General features: G+C 43.9%; 1 protein-coding gene across 1 annotated transcript in view; it reads left to right on the top strand.

Annotated features, from left to right (window-relative positions):
• Window positions 1-26024, top strand: part of ITPR1 (inositol 1,4,5-trisphosphate receptor type 1) — a 318730-nt gene that overhangs the window by 166105 nt on the left and 126601 nt on the right. The window contains exons 26-36 of the mRNA XM_073787587.1: window positions 1902-2063; window positions 2184-2354; window positions 2864-2929; window positions 3876-4013; window positions 7458-7583; window positions 9737-9937; window positions 11549-11800; window positions 14596-14721; window positions 16711-16839; window positions 22195-22315; window positions 24585-24769. Coding sequence (XP_073643688.1) covers window positions 1902-2063; window positions 2184-2354; window positions 2864-2929; window positions 3876-4013; window positions 7458-7583; window positions 9737-9937; window positions 11549-11800; window positions 14596-14721; window positions 16711-16839; window positions 22195-22315; window positions 24585-24769 — 1677 coding nt within the window. The remainder of the gene's footprint in view (window positions 1-1901; window positions 2064-2183; window positions 2355-2863; window positions 2930-3875; window positions 4014-7457; window positions 7584-9736; window positions 9938-11548; window positions 11801-14595; window positions 14722-16710; window positions 16840-22194; window positions 22316-24584; window positions 24770-26024) is intronic.

The raw sequence follows: 26024 nt of genomic DNA on the forward strand, positions 1-26024 counted from the left end.
GGATATGCACACTTGGTTGAGTTACCTATTGCCGTGTAATTAATAACCTGCTCTCAAAACGTAATGGATGAAAACAACAGTCATTTTATTGCCTCTCACAGTTCTGTGGGTTGACGGGCTCAGCTGGATGATTCTTCTGTTGATCACTGTTGGGTCTGTCGTGCAGCTGTGGTAGCTGTGATTGGGGCTGGCACAGTTGCTCTTCTCGCGTTTCTGGCTCTTTGGTGGAGGTGTCAGTAAGGCTGCGACTTGTCTCTCTCTGCACACGAGTATCTTGGGCTTCTGCATAGCTGGGTGACTGGCTCTAAGTGTAGAGACCAACAGTGTGCAAGCACTAAGCAAGCCTCTGCTTGCATCATGTTCCTAACGTCCTACTGGTCTGAGCAAATCGCCCGGCCGAGCCCAGCATCAGTGTGGGAGGGACGTATACAAGAGTGTTTAGACCACAGAGGGGCCACCGATGTTAGCAGTCCACCGCAGTGCTTAATGTAAAACCTGTGAAATTGACTTAGCAGCGGCATTTACTCTATGGAAGAGGTTGCTCTTCTGAAACTCAGGGGTTTTGCGTTTAACGTGATGTCATTTCCATCTGCTGGGTGGTGTCTCAGCTCTCCCACCACTTTCCTGATACTGAACAGCAATGAAAGCTTCTTCACACCTTTTTGGAGCACATAGCGCGAGCAGAGGATTTACGCACTGAGTCCCATCTGTCTGCAGCCACAGAGGTCCCAGCATTCGGCCTTCATTTGACTGGAAATACAAATTGGGCACCGACACAAAAATTGAGTGGCAGCGCTCAGGTTCGAGGTGGCCTGCCGTTTGCTCCGGCACGTGCTTATTGCATTTTTACTTGTATCAGTAACACACAATCAAGTTACCGTAGATACTGAGAGAACCCCTGATAATATACTGATGAACCCCGGTTGGAGGAACACTGAGTTGGGGTGATTCACGGCAACACTCTGCAAAGTGGGGTCTCTGGGACCAAAGCGCTTGCTACCAGTTTAGATAAGTGAGCCTTTGGGCACTTTGATGACAGTTGGACGCTGTGACCGCATCCAGGGGCACCATCAGTGCACATGGTACAGACCAAGACAGCAGTTGGCTACAGACTAGACATAAGAAAAGCTCATCCTTCACCACAGAGGGTTTGCTAGGTGCTGAATTAGGGCATCTTAAATAAAAAATAATCTAGCAACTCGGGAGAAACACAGCTGTGTGCAGCTCTCAAACCACAGGTGGAGCCCAGCAGAACACCAATTGGGAATCTGGTTGCAAAGCCAGGCCTGTCACTGTGGGAAGGTGGGGACTTTGATTAAAAATTAGACAGTTGTGACATCTTATTTTTTTAAAATTTATTTTAAATTTATTTATTTTTGGCTGCATTGGGCGTTCGTTGCTGCCCGCAGGGTTTCTCTAGTTGCGGCGAGCGGGGACTACTCTTCGTTGCGGTGTGCAGGCTTCTCATCGCGGTGGCTTCTCTTGTTGCGGAGCACAGGCTCTAGGCGCGCTGGCTTCAGTAGTTGTGGCACGCTGGCTCAGTAGCTGTGGCTCGCGGGCTCTAGAGCGCAGGCTCAGTAGTTGTGGCGCACGGGCTTAGTTGCTCCGCGGCATGTGGGATCTTCCCAGTCCAAGGATCGAACCCATGTCCCCTGCATTGGCAGGCGGATTCTTAACCACTGTGCCACCAGGGAAGTCCCCAGTTGGGACAGCTTAACTGCCCCCTCACCTCAGAATATATCTGAAGAGCAAATAAGGTTGTGTGTTGTTAAATGAGGCAATGAAAAGCCGGGTCGGCTGAGGGGGGATACAGAGTTAGGAATCTCACTAGGTGAGGTGTGTCTGGGCCCAAGGGCACGGGAGAGGGCGTCTTGGCTCATTTGGCCTTTCCCCTCAGTGAGGAGAACACGCCACTGGACCTGGACGACCACGGCGGCAGAACCTTCCTGCGGGTCCTGCTGCATTTGACGATGCACGACTACCCACCCCTGGTGTCAGGGGCCCTGCAGCTCCTCTTTCGGCACTTCAGTCAGAGGCAGGAGGTCCTGCAGGCCTTCAAACAGGTAGGTCGGGTTGCTCTGTGTGTGTGTGTGTGTGTGTGTGTGTGTGTGTGTGTGTGTGTGTGTTGTTGGCATTGTGTCTGAGAGTCTGTTGTGAGTCACTATTGAATTGCATTCGTTCAGGTTCAACTGCTTGTTACCAGCCAAGATGTCGACAACTACAAACAGATCAAACAAGACTTGGACCAACTGCGATCCATCGTGGAGAAGTCAGAGCTTTGGGTGTACAAAGGGCAGGGCCCCGACGAGGCCATGGACGGTGCATCTGGTGAAAACGAACATAAGAAAACAGAGGTGGGTGACACACAAGTTACGCTGCAGGAGGAGATGGATGGGGTCCTCAGAACAAGTAAATGTCCTCCTCTGGTTTTAGATAAAAATGCAGATTATAGGATGGGCTTGATTCTCAAGAGGTCTGCTTGTTAACAGGGTGACAGCCATTCTTCCAGGAAGTGAGTTACAAATACAAGTTCAGCGTCATCTCTCGTGCCACCGTGGCCCATGTAGAACAGACTTTGAGTGAACTAGCTCCAGGTGTCCCTTGCAGACGCACTTGGGAAAGAACCTGTTCTCCAGCCATGCCTGGACCATCATATTCTCCCCCATCAGTGCAATAATCTGCATCCTCTCCCATCAGAGGGGAGCTGAGTTGTGAGCAAGTGAATGACAGGCACAAACCCCGCATGATGGCTAGAAAACGCTGCAAAACTCCTGTTCTTTCCTAAATTGTGATGCTAATGCTAACAAACAGACAGGAACCTAAGAGTTGTACAAACCGCACTCATGTTCATCTTGGTTCCTAGGAGGGGAACAACAAGTCCCAGAAGCATGAGAGCACCAGTAGCTACAACTACAGGGTGGTCAAAGAGGTAAGTGCTCCCTTGTGAGCTTTTCCCTTCATGGAAAGTGGAACAGGGAGAAAGTAAACCTCTGAGGTGAAGTGCATGGGTTTTAGTGTCAGGTCTTGGTTCAGATCCAGCTCTGCCACTTATTATTTGTGTGTCTTCAGTCTCCTCACCTTGTAGAGGTGCCTCCAGCACCTATACTTCTGAAGGTTTACAGTTGAAGGAAGAGTTAAGTGGTGAAATTGTCAAGGACTTGCCTCAGCGGCTGGCACGTAGTGCCCACCAATGAGGACCATGTCTCTTTAGGAATCTTTGCACAGGCTAGTTCAAAGTTGGGAGGGTGGCGCTTGGTGTTTTTTACCCTAGAGCAAATTCTTCCCAAGTCCTTGGCAGTGATGCTGAGTCATATCATTTTAGGAGATCTGAAACCATCCCACTTGCTGATGGAGCCGTAATCCATTGGTTATTCTGGAAGACTTGTTCTTAGCCATATGTGGATTTGGTTTAATACAATCAATAGGGATACTACAAGTTAGAGGAGTTTCCCTTGTTTTATGTTCTTAATATATTGTGATCCTTTTGCCTTCCTGTCCACACCGCCCCCTGCAATCTTTTTTCCAACTACACTTCCTAGTTTTCTGAGATTGATTTCTTTTTTCTTAACAAAATTTTTTTCCAACTTTGAGGTATAATTGACAAAATTATAATATACTTGACAAAGTGATGATTTGATACACATATGCACTGTGAAAGGATTACCCCAGTCAAGTTAATTAAACATCCATCAGTCACATAGTTAGGTTTTTGGGGGGAGCCAGTGGGGGGAGGTAAGAATGCTTAAGACCTACTCCCTTAGCAAATTCCAAGTATACAGTGAGGTATCATGAACTGTAGTCAGTAGGCTGTAGGCTAAGTCCTCGGAACTGAGATGGGGGTCAGAGGGGAAACTTTGATTCTTTCTTTGTACCAGATTTTGATTCGACTCAGCAAACTCTGTGTCCAAGAGGGCGCCTCTGTGAGGAAGAGCAGGAAGCAACAGCAACGCCTGCTCCGGAACATGGGCGCCCATGCCGTGGTGCTGGAGCTGCTGCAGATCCCCTACGAGAAGGTGGGCGTCCACATCCACGGCTGCCGCCCCATGGGGGGCGGGTTCCTGGGTTTCCCCAAACCCTTCGCACTTGGGAGCGGTCGGTGAAGAAATGAAGCTGATGTGACGATTGTCACTATAAAGCCGTCTTCGGTAATTTATATCGAAACAAACAGAGCATCCTAACAAGGAAGCAAAACCACCCATAACCTCCCTCCACTTGGAAGATTCTATAAAGAAGGAGCAGTCTGTGTATTCTCTCCTTACTCCCGTACCATGCTGGATGGGGGCAGCTTGGTCTGAACACAAAGTCCTGATGACAGAGCTGTCTGTGCACATGGGCTTGTGCTGTACAGTTTCGTCTGCAGTGTTACTCAGGCATGCAAGCACTACAAGTTACTAAATGCATGTGGGGACGTGGGACTCGCCCACTCAAGGTCCTCACTCATATGCTGGCAGCTGGTTGAGCTGGATCTATCAGATACTGCTTGGCTCTAAGTCTTCTGGTCTGTTGCTAGCCGTTACCCTGCGTCTCCCATTTTTCATGTTAGCGTTACTGGCATTACTAGTGATTGGCATTACTAGTGATGGGATTGAGGGAAGGAGGATAACATTTGCATCCGTGTGGCCTGACAGGGCACTTTCAGAAGCATTCATTCAAGCTTCTAAAAGCCAGTATGGTGATCTTGGTGTTGCCACGTGATAGATGAGGAGACTGAGGCTTGGGGAAGTTAAGAGTCCAAAGGCCTAGACGCCGGTCTCTTGAGTTTGCCAGTGGCTCCCAGAGACTCGCTAGTGAAGAGTCGCCTGAAGAAGGTTCACTGCCTAGTGCTTGCAGGGTGCCAGGCACTGTGCTGAGGCCTTTACGTCATTTGCTCATTTAACCCTCAGGACACCCAGATGAGATAGGTGGTACTATTAGAAGCCCCATTTTAAAGGAGAAAACTGAGGCCAGAGAGGTTTAGTAACTTGCCTGGAAGGCCCAGCTGCACCTCGCAGAGTCAGCCCCGCTCACCTGTGGAGCCCGGGCCTTGGACCTCTGTGCCTTCCACCTTACCTGTACCTCACCTTTGTAGGTAACACACCTTTACCTACTGCCCTGCACTTTAGGAAGTTCCCTGCCAAGGCTTCCTCCTCAGTCACGGTGCCTGTGTGAATCAGATGCGTCAGGCCTTTCACCAGCCGCCAGTAAAGCACAAGTTCAATCCCTCCAGTAGGTCAGGTACTTAACTACGGTGGAATTAATGTAGACAGGTGTGGGTGTCATCCAAATGTGGCTGACATTTGGACTAGAAAGAGCAGGTGGATTTCCCTCCCTCTGTGTAAAGAATGTGAGGAGGGAGTTTGCCGGCCTCGGCTTTGCCTCATAATAACGTTTCCCTAACGAGAGACGTTCATTTACAGAGCAGTGTTGAATCGATCTATAGGAACCAGATTCGGTTGGAATTGGTGGCTCAAAGGCAGAAGATTGTGTGTGTGTGTGTGTGTGTGTGTGTAATTTGTCTGGTTTTTGGATGGGTACAGTCATCCTAGTGTGTGAGAACAGTGGAGGGATTCCTACCAACAGCTAACCTCTTGTTATGTCTTTATGAGTTTGCTTGTTTGCCCTGTAGAAGTCTGCTTCGAAGGCCAGAAGCTTTTCAGTCAGCTTGTGCACCAGCAGATTCCTTTCTTAGCTGAAGAAGAGGAAGAATGCAGAGTGGTTCAAGGTTGCTGCAGTGTCTGTCTGTCCAAAACCCTCTTGTTTCTTAGAGCTAGAAGCTTTGCCCCTCTCTCTGTAAATGGGAGACAAATGTAATACCCGTTCTGTTGTTCTGAGACTTGCTAACAGTGTCCTTTTAAATCTCCTGTTTTGTTCGATTGTCTCACTGACAGCTCGGATTCCTTTCGTCAGCGTTCTCGGCAGACGTCTTCTGTTTTCTCACAGGGCTGTTGTCTAGACCAGGGTGGGCAAACTGCAGACGTGGATCACTTCCAGCCCACCGCCTGTTTTTATACAGCATATGAGATAAGACTGGTTGCTACGTTTTTGAATAGTTAAATTTTCAGGGGTTATATAAGTTCGTGCGTAATGTCTTCCGTTTCGCTTTTTGACCCATAAAGCCTTAAAGTACGTATCTGGACCGCTAAGAAAAAAATTTGCTGACACTCATTCTAGACCAGTACCAATAGCTAACGTTTACTGAGTCATTACTGTCTAAGCCCTTGACATGAATTTTCTCATTTAATCGTCGTAACCACAGTAGGAAGTGTGTGTGTGTTATTAGCTCCATTTTACAGATGAGGAAACTGAAAGGTTAAGTCACCTGCCCAAGGTCACACAGCTTGGAAGTTGTAGACCTGGCATAAGGGCCAGGCAGCCTGGTTTCAGGGCCTGCATTCCCAACTGCTACACTTTCTGGCCCTAGAAATGTGGCGAAGTATGTGCGATGACTTAGGAAGATGACGCGGGCTCTATGGATCTGAGGGATGATTTCCATTTGGGGCCTTTTTACTGTTGTAAATGGTGGCTTGTTTAGAACTGGGCAGAGTGGCAAGAGGTTTTACATAATTGTCTTGTCATAGGCATCCAACTCTTTACAAATACTGAGTGTATTTTTTTTAATTGAAGCATAGTTGATTTACAATATTATATTAGTTTCAGGGGTACCGCAAAGGGATTTATTATCTTTATAGATTTTGCTCCATTAAAAGTCTATTATACGATAATGGCTGTACTTCCCTGTGCTGTACAATATATCCTTGTTGCTTATCGAGTGTGTGTTTTTGATATATGAAATGAGAAAACCATAATCAACCATGTGAAATGCCTGAGACACGTATTATCCTGATTTTATAGGTAGGAAAACTAAGTCTTAGGTTAAGTAATGTGTCTGAAGTGACAGGGAAAGGAGTTAAGACAGATACCTGTGCCCTAACTTAGAATCTAAAGAGATTTCCACTGTGCCATGTTAGCTACTGCCAAAAGTTAGTGTGTCCACAGGTTAAGGCAACTTAAAAATGTGTGCCCGAGAGCTGGGCAGGTGTGGGTTTATGGCCATTGAGGAAGTTGGCTCCCATCTGCTGTCCGTCCGTATTTTCAGAAGTAGGGGGTTCAGAGATGTCAGCCGTTGCTAGACAGTGGAATTCCAGACACTTCCTCTTAGCTTTCATTCTCTATTGCCCTTTTCCCCAATAAAATCATTTCATTTCTGCCCAAAGCTAGTGGGAGAGAATTCACTTTTCTCCATGAAGTATAAACAACTTGTTGGCTTCTTTGCAGGGTCAGCAGTGCAGTCCCCCAATGTTTTCACACAGCCCGCCCCCAGCAAACACCCCCAGAGCCCCACTTTAGTCGGAGGGGATGGAGGTGTCATCGAAGCTGGCCTCCTGGCCTAGAGATCAGTGCTTTCTCCTGTCGACCTTCTCTAGTCAAAGGCATAGCCCTGTTTTCAACCTGGTTTTTGTCTCTCTCGCTCCACACAGGCCGAAGACACCAAGATGCAGGAGATAATGAGGCTGGCTCACGAGTTTCTGCAGAATTTCTGTGCTGGCAACCAGCAGAATCAGGCTTTGCTCCACAAACATATAAACCTGTTTCTCAACCCAGGGGTAAGACTGGAGGCCTGTCTGGAAATCTGTGTGCGGAGGCGGGTGGGGAAGCAGGAAGCGAGAAGAACACCTTGTTCTTTTGCTGTCGTGGCCGCTGGGACTTGTTATGAGGCAACATTCATTCCAACGGGGAACATTTTGATCAACACTCAGGAGGATGTAAATACTCCCCATCCTTTTGGGAGAAAAGGTAGAAGGAGGGGGGAAGAGGTGGTAGATGCAAAGGTAAGATGAATTGATGTTTTTTCTTAATAACAGTCCTCATTACATCAAACTCCAGCCATAGCAAAGTGCTCATTCTCACAGTGCAGGCACAACCTCCTAAGGTCACGCATTAGGTTTTCTGTGTTTATACAAAACATCATCTATCCATGTAAAACATAATTATGTTACATTTTAGTTAAATATGTTTTTAAAAATATATTAAATGTGTAATATGCTTTTTTTAAAAGAAGATGGTGGTACACTCCACCCATTGTTTTGCGTTTTGCTTTTTTCACTTAGCACATCTTGGCTGTCTTTGCAAGTGAAAAATATATAAACTTTGCTCATTCATTTTCATGGCTAAATGGCATTCTGTAGAATGGCTGTAACTTTTTTTAGACCGTTCCTGTATTAATGGACAATTAGGCAGTGTCTGATTTTGGCTTGTGAACAGTACTGCAAAGAACATCTTTGTACATGAACACACCCTCACGTACACACACAGAAACACACAGAAACACTCACTCATCTGTACTGCTGGAGCTTTCCAGGAAGAGGACTACTGCGTTGTAGGGTAATGTTCCCTCTTTGTCATGTTAAGAAAAAGAAAAGGCAAAAAATGAAAAGGTTAAAGCCCCCTGCCTCATACTAGTCATAAAACCCAATAACTCAGTAAGTCTGGGTAAAAAGTAGAAAATTAAGCTTCTAGAAGAGAACATGAAAATACCTTCATGACCTTGTGGAAAGGGAAGTTTTTTCACACAGTATGCCAAGAGCACTAGTCATTAAGGAAAATATCAATAAATTGGACTTCTTTAAAATTAAGAACTTCTATTCATCAAATGACACCATTAAGTTAGCAAAGACAAGCCAAAGAGTGGGAGAAGACACAGCGTACGAGTCCAGCAACGAGTTCATACCTAGAATAGGTATCAAACTCAGGAGAGTCCGTAAGGAAATTCACAGCCCACTTTTTTAAATGGACAAAAAATTTAACAGTGGGACACTCCACAGTAGAGGTTATCCAGATGGCCAATAAATATGACAAGGCCCTCAACATGGTTAGTCATCAGAGAAATGTAAATCAAGCAAGATGCGTGCAACAAAATGTGACTAAAATGAAAAGACTGACATTACTAAGTGTTGGCAAGGATACAGAGTAGCTGTAATGTAGAATGTAAATTGGTAACATCTTTGAAAGCTGTTTGGAAGTATCTTCCGAAGCCAAACATATTTAAACTCTGCAACCCAACAGTTCGACTCTTGGGTATAAAGCCAACAGAGACGCATACATTGTGTTTATCAGAAGACATTGAGAAGAATGTTCAGAGCGGCACTGTTCACTGTTCATTATTCGTTCACTATATGAATACTGTTCATCGTATTTGTCGTAAGAATTGTGTAACTACTTACTCTTAAAATTAGGTACTCCCACAGATGCCCATCAACAATAGAACAGATCAATACATTGTGGTATAGTCATGCAATGGAATGTACATAGCGGTGACAAGAAACAAACTAGTAATACATGCAACAACGTGGATGACAACATGCAAAAGTAACGTTGAACAAAAGAAGCCAGGTAGAAGAGGATGCATGAGGTTCAAGAACAGGCAAAACAAATCTATGGTTGTGCAAGTCAAAATAGTGGTAAACGTGGGGGGTGGACCATAAAGGCAGCCTGTTTTATTTCTTGATCTGGGTGCTGATGGTCCCTCTGGAATTCATTCAGCAGAAAACTAATGATGAGTTTAGTGCCCTATGTGTTTATTGAAAAAGTTGAGTAAAAAGGAAGACGGTACAGAAGCGAGCACGGAGAAAGATGCTTTCACGGGGTTAAATGCCCCCCTCTCTGTGTTTGTCGTGGACTCTTCTTTTTCTCACTTGGTCCTCTGCTCTGGCCTTCCTTTGACCATGTGCCTGTGCCCCCGCCCTCACTCTTGTGCCAGATCCTGGAGGCGGTCACGATGCAGCACATCTTCATGAACAATTTCCAGCTGTGTAGTGAGATCAACGAGAGAGTCGTCCAGCACTTTGTTCACTGCATCGAGACTCACGGTCGAAATGTCCAGTACATCAAGTTCTTGCAGACGATCGTCAAGGCCGAAGGGAAATTCATCAAAAAGTGCCAGGACATGGTCATGGCTGAGGTGACAACTGTGGATTTCTATATATCTTCCTCTGGTGTTCTGTAGGAGCTTAAAAATTATTTATTTTTATCGGTATGAACTGGCACCCTGTCCAGGAGCCATAGGAAGGGACAGAAAGTAATTGTGTGTGTGTGTGTGTGTGTGTAAGTGTGTGTAATCATGTGTTTGTGAGCTTAAGCTATAGATACAGGCGAGAGTCTGATCTAGGATTTTGTAGCAATAATTCTATTTATTTTAAGGATCATTGGCTTGGATTCTTCTGAGAGGGAAAAACACCCCCAGGAATCCTGAACCAAAATAGAGTGGGTGGAGGTTAAATGTGGGTAGAACCTTTTGAGCCAGAGCATCCTTTCTTGTAGATTATATGACTTTTTTTTAAAAAAATTATTCACCAAATTAATTAGCTGGAAAAATTGTTGCTTGATGATTCTCAAGGAGAAGCTGGTCAGTGGAATTGGGGCAAAGTCACCCTTGGTTCTCTGTGGGACGTCTGTGTCCCATGTATGCTGTCTGGCCAGGAAGGTCCTCTGTCACTCCCACAACTTTGGCGTCTGCATATGCTTGGTTTCATCCATCCTTCCACCTTTAAAAAAAAAAAAAAAAAAGGAATCTCAAGTAAATCCACTTAACACTTGGGTTTATAATCTTATCTACATATATGATTTCAGTGAAAGGTGGCGTAGTGTCATTAAAAGTGTTGGCTCGACCTGGGTTGCGAATGTTGGCTGTACCATGTCCCTGGCTGTGTGATTCGGGATGTGTTATTTGACTTCTCAAACACTCAGTGTGGGTTTCTGTAAATGAAGGCATGGCGGTATTCACTTGAGGAGCTGATAGGCAGGTTAAATCAGATAATGATGACAATAATAGCTACCGTTTATTGGAAGTCTGCTGTGCTACTCTAGTCGCTGTTGTAAGTAATCATGGTATCTGGCACATAATCAGAGTTCATAAAGGTTAGTTATTATTAAGTAAATAATATTGACCATATTTATTTTGACTTCTGTGCTGGCCCTTTTTGGATCTTTTGTATTTCATGCAGTGGTGAAATTGATTAATTCTTAAGTAGAGTTATGAAAAGCCCCAGTCCCCGGGAGACAAGTTACGAATAGGAATGCCTTGACTCTTTGAGTGTTGAAAGGAAGGCGTATCTTAATTAGGATTGGATAATTTGTGATTGTGAAGAAATAAGGCAGCGTGTGAAAGAGTTGTAAGAAGAGTACTTATAAGGCATGAAAAGGAGATGGAAACATTTTTAAAAACAAAAATCATTGCCTAATGATTAGTTTGGAAATACAAGTGCAAGGTTGAAATCTGCATTTTTACCAGATACCTGAATGCTGGTATGTAGACTTTCTCTTCCTCTGATAGTTTTTTAGGACTGTTGTGATATTTTTATATCTGTGAATGAAAATGATGCTGCTGAAGATTTGTAGTTGTTTAGTAATAAATGAATGAAATCTAGGTGAGTTCAGTAGTACAGGTGCTACTGGTTTTGGAAGGTCAATGCTAACAGAACATCTCTTTCTTTGTGAATAGATTTGTTTGTTTAATGCTTCCCCCATCCCTGCAAACTTGTGCTATAAGCAAGTCTTGTTCTTTTGATTATAGCTGGTTAATTCAGGAGAGGATGTCCTCGTATTCTACAACGACAGAGCCTCTTTCCAGACTCTGATCCAGATGATGAGGTCGGAACGGGACCGGATGGATGAGAACAGCCCTCTCATGTACCACATCCACCTGGTCGAGCTCTTGGCCGTGTGCACAGAGGGCAAGAACGTCTACACGGAGATCAAGTGCAACTCCCTGCTCCCGCTGGATGACATTGTCCGTGTGGTGACCCACGAGGACTGCATCCCCGAGGTGAGCGACTCTATCCCCAGGATGGGTGGGCCCTGCTCATGTCTCTCCTCGTGGCATGTGGGGCTGTGGCTGGATGGGAGTCTTCCGCTGACCTAGGTGGGACCTCACAGTTTTGACACCTGCAGCTCATTTTGTTGTGAGATTTGCATTGGCTGAAACAGCATCTTCTTGAGCATTGGTTTTGGGTTAGAGGAATGATGGGGGAGTAAATTTTTCCGTCTGTCTCCTTGAAGAAGAATGGGAAACTGCTGGAGGGCTTCAGCTCTGTGTAATGAATGATTCCACGTGTTGAGCAAAGAGCATTGACCTGAATGAACTTCTCAGAAATGAGAAGAACGGTGCATTGAGATACAGTTCACACCAATGTAAAACTTAACTCTGTTAAGTGTATTCTTTAAAACAAAAACTTGTATTGCAAAAATAATGAATGTCGACTATAAAATATTCAGGAACTACAGGTAACCAATAAGAAAATGAAAGTAATCTACCATTTCACTGCCCATAATAAATACCTCTTAGGTTTTTGAAGTAAATTCTTCTAGCTTTCTGTTTCCCTATTCATATACATTAGCTACTAACAAAAAATGGATCATACAGTATATATTTTATCTTTGTATGTTTTGAAATATATACTCTTAGTTTATATTTTAAACTAAATATACATACATTTATATATATATAGCATATGTAGTATATATTAAATATATGCACTGTTTTTAGATTAATGTTTGGAAAAGTTAATACATTTAGAAAAATTCAAATAGCAAAGACCATAAAGGAGTAAACTATGAAAAATCTTTACCTGTTCCCCACACCCCTCAGAAAATTATTTATTAGGTTCTTGTGTATCCTTCCGGAGTTTTGCATAAAAACATTTATATATACTTTATTCTCCGCCCCCCCCCCCCCTTTAACACAAAAGGTGACATTCCAGGTACATTCTTTTTTTCATATCAGTCCGTAAAGAGATTCTGCATTCCTTTTTTATAGTTGTATAAAATTTCATTGTACAGATGTACCATAATTGTCTTCCATGAATGTTGAGCCAGCTTATTATATAATGTGATAATAAGAAGAAGAAGGAAATAAAATACTATATTTTTCTCACAGTCTGGTTTATACAGTATATTATCAAATATTTGGATTCTCATATCCCTGATATATGGATGTGGTATTTCGATACAGTTGTACTTTGCATTCTCTTATTATGCATAAGTGAGGTATAATAGCTTGTTTTTTTGCCCATGTTTGTTTGAAATACAACCTAAGTACAGAAGAGTACATAAACGTGACTTGTGCAGTATAAGAATAATTACAAAGGTAGCGGCTGTGTAACCACCACCCAGGTCAGGAAATGTGCCTCATTCCCCACCTGTGTCCTTTTCCAGTCCCCAGCCTCCCCCAGAGGGCTCCCTCATGGAGGCATAGTTGTGACGTGGCTCTTATGTAGTTTTCTTTGTACATCCCTAAACAGTATAATTCAGTTTTGCCCACTTTTGAACTTCCTTTATGCACTATTTTGTGACTTTTCCTGTACCGCCGTGTGGTGTTAGGATTCATCCATCCTGAAATAACACACCTGTATTCATTTCCTTTGCTTTGGAGCATTGCTCTGTGTCATTGTCCCACAATATGATTTTCTGTACGTCTGTTGATGCTCATTTGGGTTATTTTTGCTTTTTGGCTGTTAGGACCAGTGCGTGTGTCCTGGCCCACACGTGTACACATCTCTGCAGGGGGTATACTTAGAAGTGCTGGATCATACAAGGTGCATTTCTTCCCTTTGACTTGATAATGTGAAGTGGTTTCCAGCAGTTACTCCAGTGGCCACCCCTCCCCCAGAGCTCCTGTTGCTCCCAGACCCTGCCAACCCTTGCTATTATCAGACCCTTTATTAGTATATATTTGTTTTCAATCTGGTGGGTGTATAGTGATATCTCATAGTGGTTTTAATTTCTATCCGCTTGATTCCTAAATGAGATTCAATCCCTTTCCATGTGTTGTTTTTGAGATTTGATATTCCTTTAAGTAAATAGCAGATCCGGTTTTTTGCCTGTTTTTCCTTTGGCGTGGCCATTGTATACGCACAGATCTGTAGGAATTCTCTGTGGGGATATGCATTGCAAACAGCTTCTTCCAAATCGTGTCATTTAACTCTTGTAACAGTGCCATTTCATAGATATTCTTTTTTTTTTTTTCTTAGTTCCTTGATGAGGGATCGAACCCATGCCCCCTGCAGTGGAAGCACGGAGTGTTAACCACTGGACCCACCATGGGTGTCCCAGAAATTCTTAACTTTAATGTAGTGAAACGTGTCCATCTTCTCTTCTCTGATCAGTGTTTTTTGTTCCATTCTTTTTTTTTGTTTGTTTCTTGTGGTACGCGGGCCTCTCACTGTTGTGGCCTCTCCCGTTGCGGAGCACAGGCTCCGGACGCGCAGGCTCAGCGGCCATGGCTCACGGGCCCAGCCGCTCCACGGCATGTGGGATCTTCCCGGACCGGGGCATGAACCCATGTCCCCTGCATCGGCAGGCGGACTCTCAACCACTGCGCCACCAGGGAAGCCCTTGTTCCATTCTTTACCTTGAGGTCATGAACATATTCTCTTCCAAAAGCTTTGTTTTTGAATTTTATAATAGTGAATTTTGAATATCAAAAAATCAGAGAAGTTAAAGCGTGCAGGGAAAAATGGAATGACCATCATGGTCCATCCTTGTCACTATTAAAATGAGGGAACTAATCAATCCTGCATGTACGAAGTTGGTTTTTGAGAAAAGCCTGTTTCTCTCTTCCAGGTTAAAATTGCGTACATTAACTTCCTGAATCACTGCTATGTGGATACGGAGGTGGAAATGAAGGAGATTTATACCAGTAATCACATGTGGAAATTGTTTGAGAATTTCCTTGTGGACATCTGCAGGGTAAGTCTTTCTGGAGCTAAGGAGGCAGGGTAAGGGGGTACGTGTGTGTCTGGGTCACCCTGTGCAGATGTAAGGACGCAGTCACGTAATTTCACCTCGCTGATTTGTGGCACAAGGAGGCACCTGGCTCTCGTCTTTCCACATGTCTCGTTTCTCTTGACCCTTTTACTCCTAGCTGAGAATAGATTTTACTCGTCAAGCTTCAGGTAAGGTAGATTATTTCTGGTTGTCATCTCATCCTTTATGGGTTGATTTGTGAATGATAACCTGGGACATACTAAACTCAAATTTATAAACTTTTCGTTTCTTTGAGAATAAGTCTTTCCTCAAAGGACACCTTCCTGAGTGTGAGCATTTATGATATCTCCTACAGTCTGGTGTCGAGCATCCTGCAAAGCATGTCACTTTCCGTCTATTGCTTTCCTGACCCAGCCTTCGGTGTGGGCTTCAGTACTCTTGGTTTGGTTTTGCGCTGAGCTTAATATTGGTTCTAAAGCTATGGGACTGCGACCTCACAAGGCGCTTTATGGATTTCATATGAGTTTTGTGGTGGTAGGGTTCGGGGGGAGGGCGCGTGGGGGGAAAGTAATTCAGTCCTTGAGAGAATGATTGTGAGATGAATACCAATTTCAGAAACGTTGTGATGCTAAAAAGAAAAAAAAAAGGTGCATTGGAGAACGCTAGAATGTGGTATTTTCTCCTGACTGTACAATTCCCAGTGTGAGACAAGGAGCCTGAAAGAACTTACTCTCCTTGTAATGAAGGACTATGTTTAATAATACCCGGGTGTTGGTGTCACAGATATATATATATATTGATGTATTATTTAAATATGTATATATTTTTATCTCAAATTCTTCCTAGTCTTTTAATCCCATAAATCTGGGGGTTCAGGCTTGAAATGGCAGGCCTCCTTTGCCCCTTTAAATCAGGACTCTGACAAGTTTTCTGTGAAGGTCCAGATGGTAATCATGTTTGGCTTTGTGGGCCATGCAGTCTCTGTCACAACTACAACTCTGCCCTGCTAGCATGAGAGCAGCCATAGCAGTCGGTAAACAGATGGGCATGGCTGGGTTCCAATAAAACTTTATTTATAAAAACAGCCAGTAGCACTTAACTTGGCTGACCCCTGCCTTAAATTGTTCAAAAATGCTGTAAAATCTGTTGCCACCTTCATTCTCTGGATGTGTCCACAAACTGCTCATCACTGGGCTCAGAGCATGATAGCTAATAAAATTTGATTGTTTTACCCCTTACTTCATAATTTTTTATTATATACAATTTTATATCTCAAATTAGAGGGCTAATGAATTTGGTAATAAGACTTGATTTAATAAAATGAATTTTTAAAACCTGTTCTTCTGTTGATAAATCTCTAATCTTATTCTACACAGCGAAATTATGTAGAGTCCAGGTGAAATCTGAAGTCTCTCTTCACCTGAAAACGTATACAGTTATCCTGAGTCACAGGCCACTATTTTCAACAGTACTGCATATCAGCAGAATTTTGATTGAATGGAAGAGTGTTCTAGGTTTGGAGAATATCATGCACAGTGGTCCTCAGTGGTAATATTTGATTCAGGATCTTAATTATATGCTTTGGGAAACTCTGGCCTAGAGAAGATGAATGGCTTAAACAGTTTACTTTTAGGGACAATGTAGACAATTGTAGTTATGATGCCTCTTACCACCTTTTGGGTTTTAGATTTGCCGCAAGTTGGTAGGAATTGGGAAGCGATGGCCTTGTAGGTCCCACACCAATTTTCATGTTCTGTGATGCCACACCATGATATCCAAGTTGATCTGTTTCTCTTCTTCCATGATTTATTTTTTTTATCATTGCTGTCTCTTAAGGGGAGAAGTACTGACTTGCAGGCTTTTCCTTTTCCTTTGTTAAGGGTAATTAGCAGGAGTAGTCACAGATTTCTTAATTTTACAACTGGTGTGCAGGTTTTGGTATAATGTCTAAAGTGTCCATTTGTCCTCCAGGCCTGTAACAACACAAGTGACAGGAAGCATGCAGACTCAGTTTTGGAGAGGTATGTCACCGAGATTGTCATGAGCATCGTTACCACGTTCTTCAGCTCTCCCTTCTCAGACCAGAGTACGACTTTGCAGGTAGGAAATACAAATGTATTGATAGATGCAGGGTATTCACAATAGATATTTGGCAGCTGGAGCTGGTGCGGATTCGGGACTGAGCGGCTGTAGATGAGCCGCTCTGCAAAGCATTGCTGCAGATGCTTTTCTCTTTGTGAAGAGTGGTTTTTACAGGATCCCTTGGATAATCAAGTACCTGAGAATGATTTTCTGTACCAGATGGTTCTGCTGGTTGTTGATTTTCTCCTTAAAATGCCTTCTTCCCTCCCCCTCCCCTTTAATCTTGTTGATTCCTTACCTCCAATCTTAGAAAGAGAAGCAACTTTCAAATAAATGCTAGCGTGTTATTAACACTTTTTAAAAATATGTCTGGAAATCTCCATTTTAACTTGAAGTGTGTGCCTAGAGTTCACCAGAAGGGGTACGTGGCAGGTGGGAGTGAGAAGTCCTTTAGCCTTGACAGCAGGGCTGCCACGTTACACCAGCCCCAGCACGTGCTGCTCTCATGGAGTCCCCTGGAGTCGTGCAGTGCAGCAGCCCTGCGTGCTGATTGTCAGTGTAGTTAGAGTTCCAAAGGATCTGGGAGGTGTTTTTATTATTCTTTCACTTGGAAAAATCGCTCTTCTTTTTAGAACTGACGTCTGGGTCCGTGGCTGTGGGAGTCTTGCTGCAGGTCTGTGTGTACAGCCTGCAGAACGAAAGCAAGACTTGGTCTCGGGTGGTCAGAAGAGCAAGAGTCACCATCCTTGTCATGCAAATAAATGGAGGCTGTCCTGGGGTTAATGGGTGGCCTAGGGTGGTTGGAGCGTAGACAAATAATCTTAAGGTAAATTCTCCAAGAGAAGAGTGATTCATGGTCAGTATAATATCACTGGTACATTTATTAGATATTGCTATATTCCATATCCTATATAAAGGAGTTCATATTAGCTTAGTACAGGTGGTATTAGCCCCATTTTGCAGCTGAGCAAAATGAGGCTCAGAGGATTTAATCACCATGCTCAGCCATGGTCACAACTACTAACTGGCAAAACCATGATTTCAACCCAGGCCTGTCTGACTCTGAAACTTGAATTACGGAACTTTTAGTAAGATATGTTTTCTTAGGGACTGTTGGTAACCTTCTATTTAATTGAGCTTCACTGCTAGCTTTTAGTTGTCTCTAAAGCAGCGCTCCCCAACCTTTTTGGCACCAGGGACTGGTTTCGTGGAAGACAGTTTTTCCACGGGGTGGGGGGTTGGAATGGTTCAGGCGGTAATGGGAGCGACGGGGAGCCACAGATGAAGCTTCGCTGGCTTGCCGCCGCTCACCTCCTGCCGTGCGGCCCTGTGCCTGACAGGCCGGGGACAGGTACCGGTCCGTGGCCCGGGGGTTGGGGACCCCTGCTCTAAAGTATCATAAAGTTAGAATGCGACTTTTAGAATATCTGTACATAGTTTTTGTGTAACTGGGCAACAGGAACTTGTTAGATCCCAAGCACATGAGCTGCTGGAGGCCAGAACGTGCTCCTTACCAAGTGCTGTTCTACAGAGCCAGCTGCTTTGGTTAGTCAGGTTGGACTTGCATAGTGGCAATTGCTATGGCAATACCCATTCTCCTAGAGATTGTGAAACAGTATTGCAAAACCAAATGTCAGAGTAAACCAATCAAATTAATTTAATGGAAACTATTAAACAGGAATTTGTATTTTTGGTTTTTCATCTTGGTCCCCCTGCTGTCTCCTTCCACTGCCTTGCTCTGAAACCAGTTTTAAGCCAATTGACAGGAGTGGTCAGAGAAATAAATCTTCAACATAAATGTTATGTAAGTCCCTAGCAAGGCCCAGGTTGTCTAAGCATATGTTTTGTTTGTTTGTTTGTTTTTTGTTTTGTTTTTGTTTTTTGGTACGCGGGCCTCTCACTGTTGTGGTCTCTCCTATTGCGGAGCACAAGCTCCGGACGCACAGGCTCAGCGGCCATGGCTCACGGGCCCAGCCGCTCCACAGTATGTGGGATCTTCCCGGACCGGGGCACGAACCCGCGTCCCCTGCATCGGCAGGCGGACTCTCAACCACTGCTCCACCAGGGAAGCGCTTGTCTAAGCATATTTAAAATACAAAGTCCAAGCTGGATTTCTAGAATATTTATTTTCAAGGAATACTATTTTTGAAGCTGTCCTAACATGTCTTACTTTATCTGTTGAAAAGCCTATGTCTTGCTCCCCAGGTAGATTTGTACCTTCGTCCTTCCTTCCTTCCTGGTTTTGTTTCCTTCCTTCCCTTCTTTTAACCCACATTTGTGAGGGAGGAAAATGGTGGCCTGGGATTGGGCTGTGCTGCATTTAAGGTGCCAGTGGAATGTCCGTGAGGCAGCTGGAAATGTGGGATCCGGGAGCAGCAACAGAACTTTGGAGGCTTTTATAGCAGGTCAGAGCTGGGTTCCAATCCTCACTCCACCCCTTCCCAGCTCTGTGAACTTGGGTAGATGTTGAAACTTCAGAACCCCATTTCTTACTATAACAGGGTTATAGTATCAACCCTGCAGATTATTGTGAGAATTAGAGTTAATGTTTATGAAAATATAGCATAGTGCCTGGTACACAGTAGGTGCTTAATAATTGGCAGTTTGTACTGTGTCCTGCTAGACGGCAAGCTACAGTGGGAAGGGCAGAGAGGTGTCTCAGATACTGTTCTATCTCGAGCACTGTGCCTGGCCCCTGGTACATGTTCATTTGTTGAGTGAGTTAAATGAATCAGGGAGACTCAGGAGAGGGAAGTGGTAAAGTCCAATTATAGACATTGGCTAGTTCAAGTCTCAGCTGGGAAAATGAAGGGGTTGACTAGAAGGGACCTGGGCAGAGCACAGATAATTAAGGACAGTTTGTTAAAGAGACCAGAGGAAGATCAAGGGGTTATCTTACAGTCAGAATGGGATTCACGAGCAACGCAGAGCCTTAAGAACTAAGCAGGGAAGAATCTCAGGAAGAAGGTGATGGGCAGCCATGTTCATTAGCCCAAGAGGTCGCGTGAGCTGATGCCCCCAGGTTGTCCATTAAAATGGATAATTAAGAAGCAGCTCCTCTGGCCGATTTATTCGTCTTTTGTTTATTCAGAGGCCAGATGGGAATAGAGCAGATGCTCAATAAATACTGGTTCAATTGAATTCATTTAGTCGAAGGATTCGTTTTCTTTGAGTTAGGCCATTGAGTTCCCATCCCAACTCCACGCACATTAGCCAGTAGGGTGGGTGCTGATACCACTGCTTACTTCACGGGGTCAGGGGTTGGTCAGATGAGGTGTGTGTAAAGCACTCAGCACAGGGACAGGCAGGGAAGAAGTGTTCTCAATAGATAGCTGCTCTCAGTGGACCCATTGGGCTCAGGAGCTCAGTATCAGGGCTTCTCAGGCTTCCTGTGTTCCTGTTCTCTATTAGTAACACAGATGACTGTCTTGGTGGGCTGTGAGGTGCAGAACAGAAAGTACTCCCTCAAGAAAGTAATGAGATTCTGGTTTGTAGGTGAACTTAGTAGAAAGAGCACAGATTTGGGGCATCAGAGAGCCCTGACGATGAGTCACTGCTTGGCCATCACTTCGTTCTTTTGGATGCTTTATTTTAACCTTTCTGAGCTTTTGTTTTTCATTTGTGTTATTAAGGTAACTCCTCTGTCATAGGATACTTACCAAGGCCCCAGTGAGCTCTTAAGTGAAGTGTGTGGTACTTAATAAGTGAAAGTTATCTGAATGGCGTTTATAGAGGAGGTTCTGAATTTTTATTAACCTGTTTTATTTTAAAAAATTTTAATTGAAATATAGTTGATTTACAGTGTTGTGTTAGTTGCAGGTGTACAGCAAAGTGATTCAGTTCTACACACACACACACACACACACGGACACACACACACACACACACACACACACGTATTCTTTTTAAAATTCTTTTCCATTATAGGTTATTACAAGATACTGAGTATAGTTGCCTCTGCTATACAGTAGGTCCTTGTTGGTTATCTACTTTACATATAGTAGTGTGTATAGTTTATTCCCAAACTCCTAATTTATCCCTCCCCACTTTCCTCTTTGGTAACCGTAAGTTTGTTTCTATGTCTGTGAGTCTATTTCTGTTTTGTAAATAAGTTCATTTGTATCATTTTTTTTAGATTCCACATATAAGTGATATCATAACCTGTTTTAATTTCTTACAATAAATTTCCTTTCCCCTAGCACTTTTCAATTGTTGTTCTTTTATCTAAGAAACTTCTCTAGAGTTTTTTCTGTACTTTTTTTCGTTGCTGTATTAACTCCTCCTGTTTTTCGGAAGGGATCTGCAAGTACTTTCTCCTAAAAATTAAAGACCAGTGGAGTAGCTTACCATACACAGTGACCTTTGCCTTGCAGGTCTAATGTTACTCTGGTCCAGGTAGCTTTGAATGAAGGCCAAAATTATAATTTGCAAATGCACTTAGGAAGTCAATGTCAAATTGATTAAGTCGTAGTTTGAGTTCCTTTATTTTAAAATGAGTACAAATTTATACCATCCTAGAGAGGAATAAATCCTACTCTGTAGTTAACTTGCAAGTACTGATCTGTAGTAAATGAACACTTGTGAAGAGTAACCATGAGAACTAGCTTCTCCTTATGTCATTGAAGACACGGCCAGAAATAAAGAAGTAAGGAGCATTCTAGGTGAGATTCACTAACCAGTTTGTTTATGCTGATTAAAACTATAGGTTCTATGGCTCCCCTGGTTCTATGGCGCAGTGGTTGAGAGTCCGCCTGCCGATGCAGGGGATGCGGGTTCGTGCCCTGGTCTGGGAAGATCCCACATGCCGCGGAGCGGCTGGGCCCGTGAGCCATGGCCGCTGAGCCTGCGTGTCCGGAGCCTGTGCTCTGCAACGGGAGAGGCCACAACAGTGAGAGGCCCGCGTACCACAAAAAAAAAAAAAAAAGTATATATATATATATATATATATATATATAGGTTCTACTCATGGAATATAACATCTGGAAACAACTTTGGGGGTTCATTGGCCTCAATCCCTGTATTTTATATATTGCACGAAGTTAAAGCTCAGAGAACTAAAGTGATTTGCCTACAGTCATACAGCCAGTTGGTAGCTAGGCAAGAATACCTGTTTTCAGGCTGTGATATTCTGCTTCGCCTTCTGGTGGTCAGACTTAGCATGAAGTTTGTGCATTGCCTTAAAATGCTTCTGACTTTTTCTCCCTTGGCCAGGCCACTTCTGGAATGCAGCTCATCACTGGTCACCCCTTCCCACTCTTGCATAAGGGTCCATGAACCCGTGGTTCAAGGCAGTGTCTGTTTCTGACCAGCGTATCAATCGGTCACAAATAAAAGTCTTCATGTCGCCTTCCTCTTGGCTTCTCTTTCTTGCAGACTCGCCAGCCCGTCTTTGTGCAGCTGCTGCAAGGTGTGTTCAGGGTTTACCACTGCAACTGGCTCATGCCGAGCCAGAAGGCCTCAGTGGAGAGCTGCATTCGGGTGCTCTCTGATGTAGGTAAGACACCAACTCAGGTTGGATTTAACATGATGAATATGCATTGCCCAGTGGTAATAAAGGCCACCTTGGATGGAGCAGTGGCTCTAAAGCTCTGTGAGGCTTCCGCACCCGGGAGGCTGCACAGCCAGAACTGGAACTGAGATCTTCTTGATTCTTAAACCTCCTTTTCATCTTTCCAAGCCAGCACCTGCCAAAGTCCAGAGCCAGCAAGTCCCAAAGAAAGATAGGCTTTGAAAAACAAGATTCCACGGTTAAATGTTAGGCAACTCTTGGCAAGTCACAGAGCTCAAGTTTATTCAAGGCCCTGGGAAGCCCCTTGTTCAAGAAAGTGATTTGTTTAATCCGGTAAACATATTTGACCACATGGAAACTTTTTTTCGTGCAAAGCACATGTCCAATCCTGTGGAACGCCCTTTCTCAGAAATGGCGCACTGCTCTCTTCTGCCTCTTGATGATAAATGCTTCTCCATTCCCTCCCCCCAACCTTGTATCACCTCTCTTAGGCCGCTTTGAAAGGAAGTTACAACCATTACTGTTCCCTTCACCCGGAGCTTGTCAGACTCTGTTGCTTTGCCCTGTTCCACCCCCTCCCCATACATGCTATGCAATGCAAAGGGATAATCTTCCTGCCTAAATTGAGAAGGGTTGTCTCTCTCTAGTAGCTATTAAGATCTCTTCAGACACCAGAAAAGACAAGCGGGGCTCTTAGCACTGTTGAGTAGCTGTCCAGCAAGTATAGATTGTGTTTACTGGGGCTCATTGCCCGATTTCAGTCGTCCCTGCCTGGTTTCCTTTATACTCATATGGAAGGTATTCGTGTCTTTTTATTATTTACGTGGTACTATTTCACAGAAAGAGATTAGGCTTTTGAAAGTGTGTACGTAACAGATTATAGGTTCGTGGTGTGATATCTCTCAAATAGGGTTCTGAGATGGGCTCCCCAGATAGCCCTAAATTCTGCCCATGTATGATCCTGCAACTTAAGGTTGTTGGTTAAAACTTGGGCAGATCTCTGAGTTCCTAGCCCAGTAATCATCAGAGAGAGGAAATGTTTTCATAGTCTTGGCCGTGATGAGGAAAGGCAAGGAGGGCTGGTATTTGTGAAACAGCAGAGCATGAAAACTGTACAACCCATTAACCCCAGCACTTTTTTTGCTTCTACTGGTATGAAGTTTTGAAGAGAAGGAACAGTTGTCTTAGTTTTTTCCATGTTGTTGGATTTTGCGTATGGAAAAAAGGATTGTTCGTCTAGTTATTTTCCTTTCTTAAGTTAACTGTTTTATTTTGCAGTCATTTTAGATTTATAAGAAAGTGGCCAAGATGACACAAGAGTTCCCATATATCCCTCACCCAGTTTCCCCCGCTGTCAACATCTTCCATTACCAGCTACGTTTGTCAAAACTAAGAAGCTGACATTGGCCTATTGCTATGAACTAAACTTCCAGACTTGATTTGGTTTTCACCACTTTTCCCCACTATTGTCCTTTTTCTGCTCCAGGATTCAGTGTAGGCTACTACATTGCATTTAGTTGTCATGCCTCCCCAGTCTCCTGTGGTCTGTGACAGTTTCTCAGACCTTCCTTATTTTCTGTGACCTTGACAATCTTGAGATGTCCTAGTCAGGTGTCTGTAGAATGTCCCCCATTGTGGGTTTTTTCTTTTTTTCCTTGCTCATCGGGTTACTTTTTTTTAACAACTTTATTGCAGTATACCCCACTGTGGATTTGACTAATGTTTTTCTCATGATGGGACTGGAATTGTCCTTTTTTGAAGGAAGTAAAAAAAAAAAAATACAAGAGCCTATATGGAAAGACTAGCTTATGTCATTGTAAATATTATCTTTTGTACTTTGTTTGGCTTGACACAGCATTTTGTAGATTGTTGAAAGGATACCAAACTGGAGGATTTTTAGAAAAACAGTTTACTGGCCAACTGAGTTGCCTGTCTTGATAATTCTTAAAATGTCTGAACACATCTGAGACCCTAAGAAGCTATTCATTGTGGAAGCCCCTTGAACTTCGACTTTGAGTTACCTGAACCGTATGACCTTGGAGCATTATAAATTCTCTCAGAGCTGCTGCCCCTCAGAATTCACATTGGAAAACCCGACCTAACAGATTATGAAGTTCAGTTGAGCTACTCCATGTCCACACTCATGTTATAGGCGTGGAAACATCTGCCTGCTGGATGGTGGGGGGGAGTTGTCTGTCTCTAGGGTGTCTCCCATCAAAATTGTAGGCTCACGAGTCCCCTTTCTCCTGTACAGCCAAGAGCCGGGCCATTGCCATCCCTGTGGACCTGGACAGCCAGGTCAACAACCTCTTCCTCAAGTCCCACAACATCGTGCAGAAAACTGCCATGAACTGGCGGCTGACGGCCCGCAATGCAGCTCGCAGAGACTCTGTCCTGGCAGCTTCCAGAGACTACCGGAATATCATCGAGCGATTGCAGGTAATGCCCCGTGCTGACAGAAGCGATCCTTAGCCTGGCCTAAGACGGCTCCCCACACAGAAGTGCTTCCTGAAGCCAGAGAAAATCCAGGGTTGGCCACAGTATGGTGAGTGGACAGTCGAATGCAATGATGTTTGTGGGGCTAGGAGTGCAGAGCTACTTGGGACCAGAAAAGCTCCTGACAAAGTCATGGTCTTTAGAGGTTATTCATTGATTTACAGATCTCTTTATGAAGAAGTCCCTCCTCTCTTATTAGGAAGGAGTACATCAGTGTTAGAAGAAGATGCTTAGAATAAGGGCATAACAGCTCCTTTTTGTTCATCACCTTGGGATTTTAGCCTCTTGAATTAGTAGGTAAACAAGTGTAATCATGACTTGAGAGAGGAGTTTTATATCAAAATGAGCGAAATGAAAATAAAAGTGTTATTAAATTCTAGCTAGGATATGCTCTTTTTTTTTTTCTTAGTACCTATGAAGAAATGTGCTCTCCCTTTGTTAAAAGGGAGAGTAGTGAGAATTAGATGATGTTAAACACTTAAACATACATCTTAATATTAACATCTTCCTTTGAACAAGCACCCCAGGTGATTTTCTCACAGATGGTACCTGGACCACAGTTGGAGAATCACAGATCCTTCAGATGAGCTCAGTGCAATGGTGCAGTCGTGAAGAGCGTGATCTCAGGACAGTGCCTGGGTTCAAATTGTGGCTCTGCTGCTTAGAAGTGCATAACCTTGGGAAAGTTACTTAACTTCTCCAGTTTCCTAACTTGTAAAATAGTATAATAGTAACGCCTGCGTCACGGGGTTGATATGAAGATTAAGAGAGTCAAGATGTTGCGGTTATCTTTGCCTGCCTAACAAAGGACAACAGCGATTGTTTTATGCTCTTTTAGTGTTGGAGGTTACTGGGCTCAGTGAGGTATTTCTTCCTTGAGTCCTTTCATGCAGTTGCAATCAGATGGTGGTTCTGTTTGGACTCATCTTGAAATCTCTCTCACTCACATGTTGGGCAGTTGATACTGACTGTCAGCTGGGACCTCAGCTGTCACCTAAAATATCTACACATTGTCTCCCCATGTGGTCTGGGCTTCCTCACAACATGGCAGCTGGGTCCCAAAATAAGTCTCTCTTGAGAGAGATAAGTAAAAGCTGTTTTGCCTTAATGACCTGGCTTCAGAAATCACATAGCACCCCTTCTGTCATATTCTCTTGGTCAAGGCAGTGACATATGTCCATTTAGGTTCAAGGGGAGA

This window comes from Tursiops truncatus, chromosome 10, assembly GCF_011762595.2.
Source record: "Tursiops truncatus isolate mTurTru1 chromosome 10, mTurTru1.mat.Y, whole genome shotgun sequence".
Lineage (NCBI taxonomy): Eukaryota > Metazoa > Chordata > Mammalia > Artiodactyla > Delphinidae > Tursiops > Tursiops truncatus.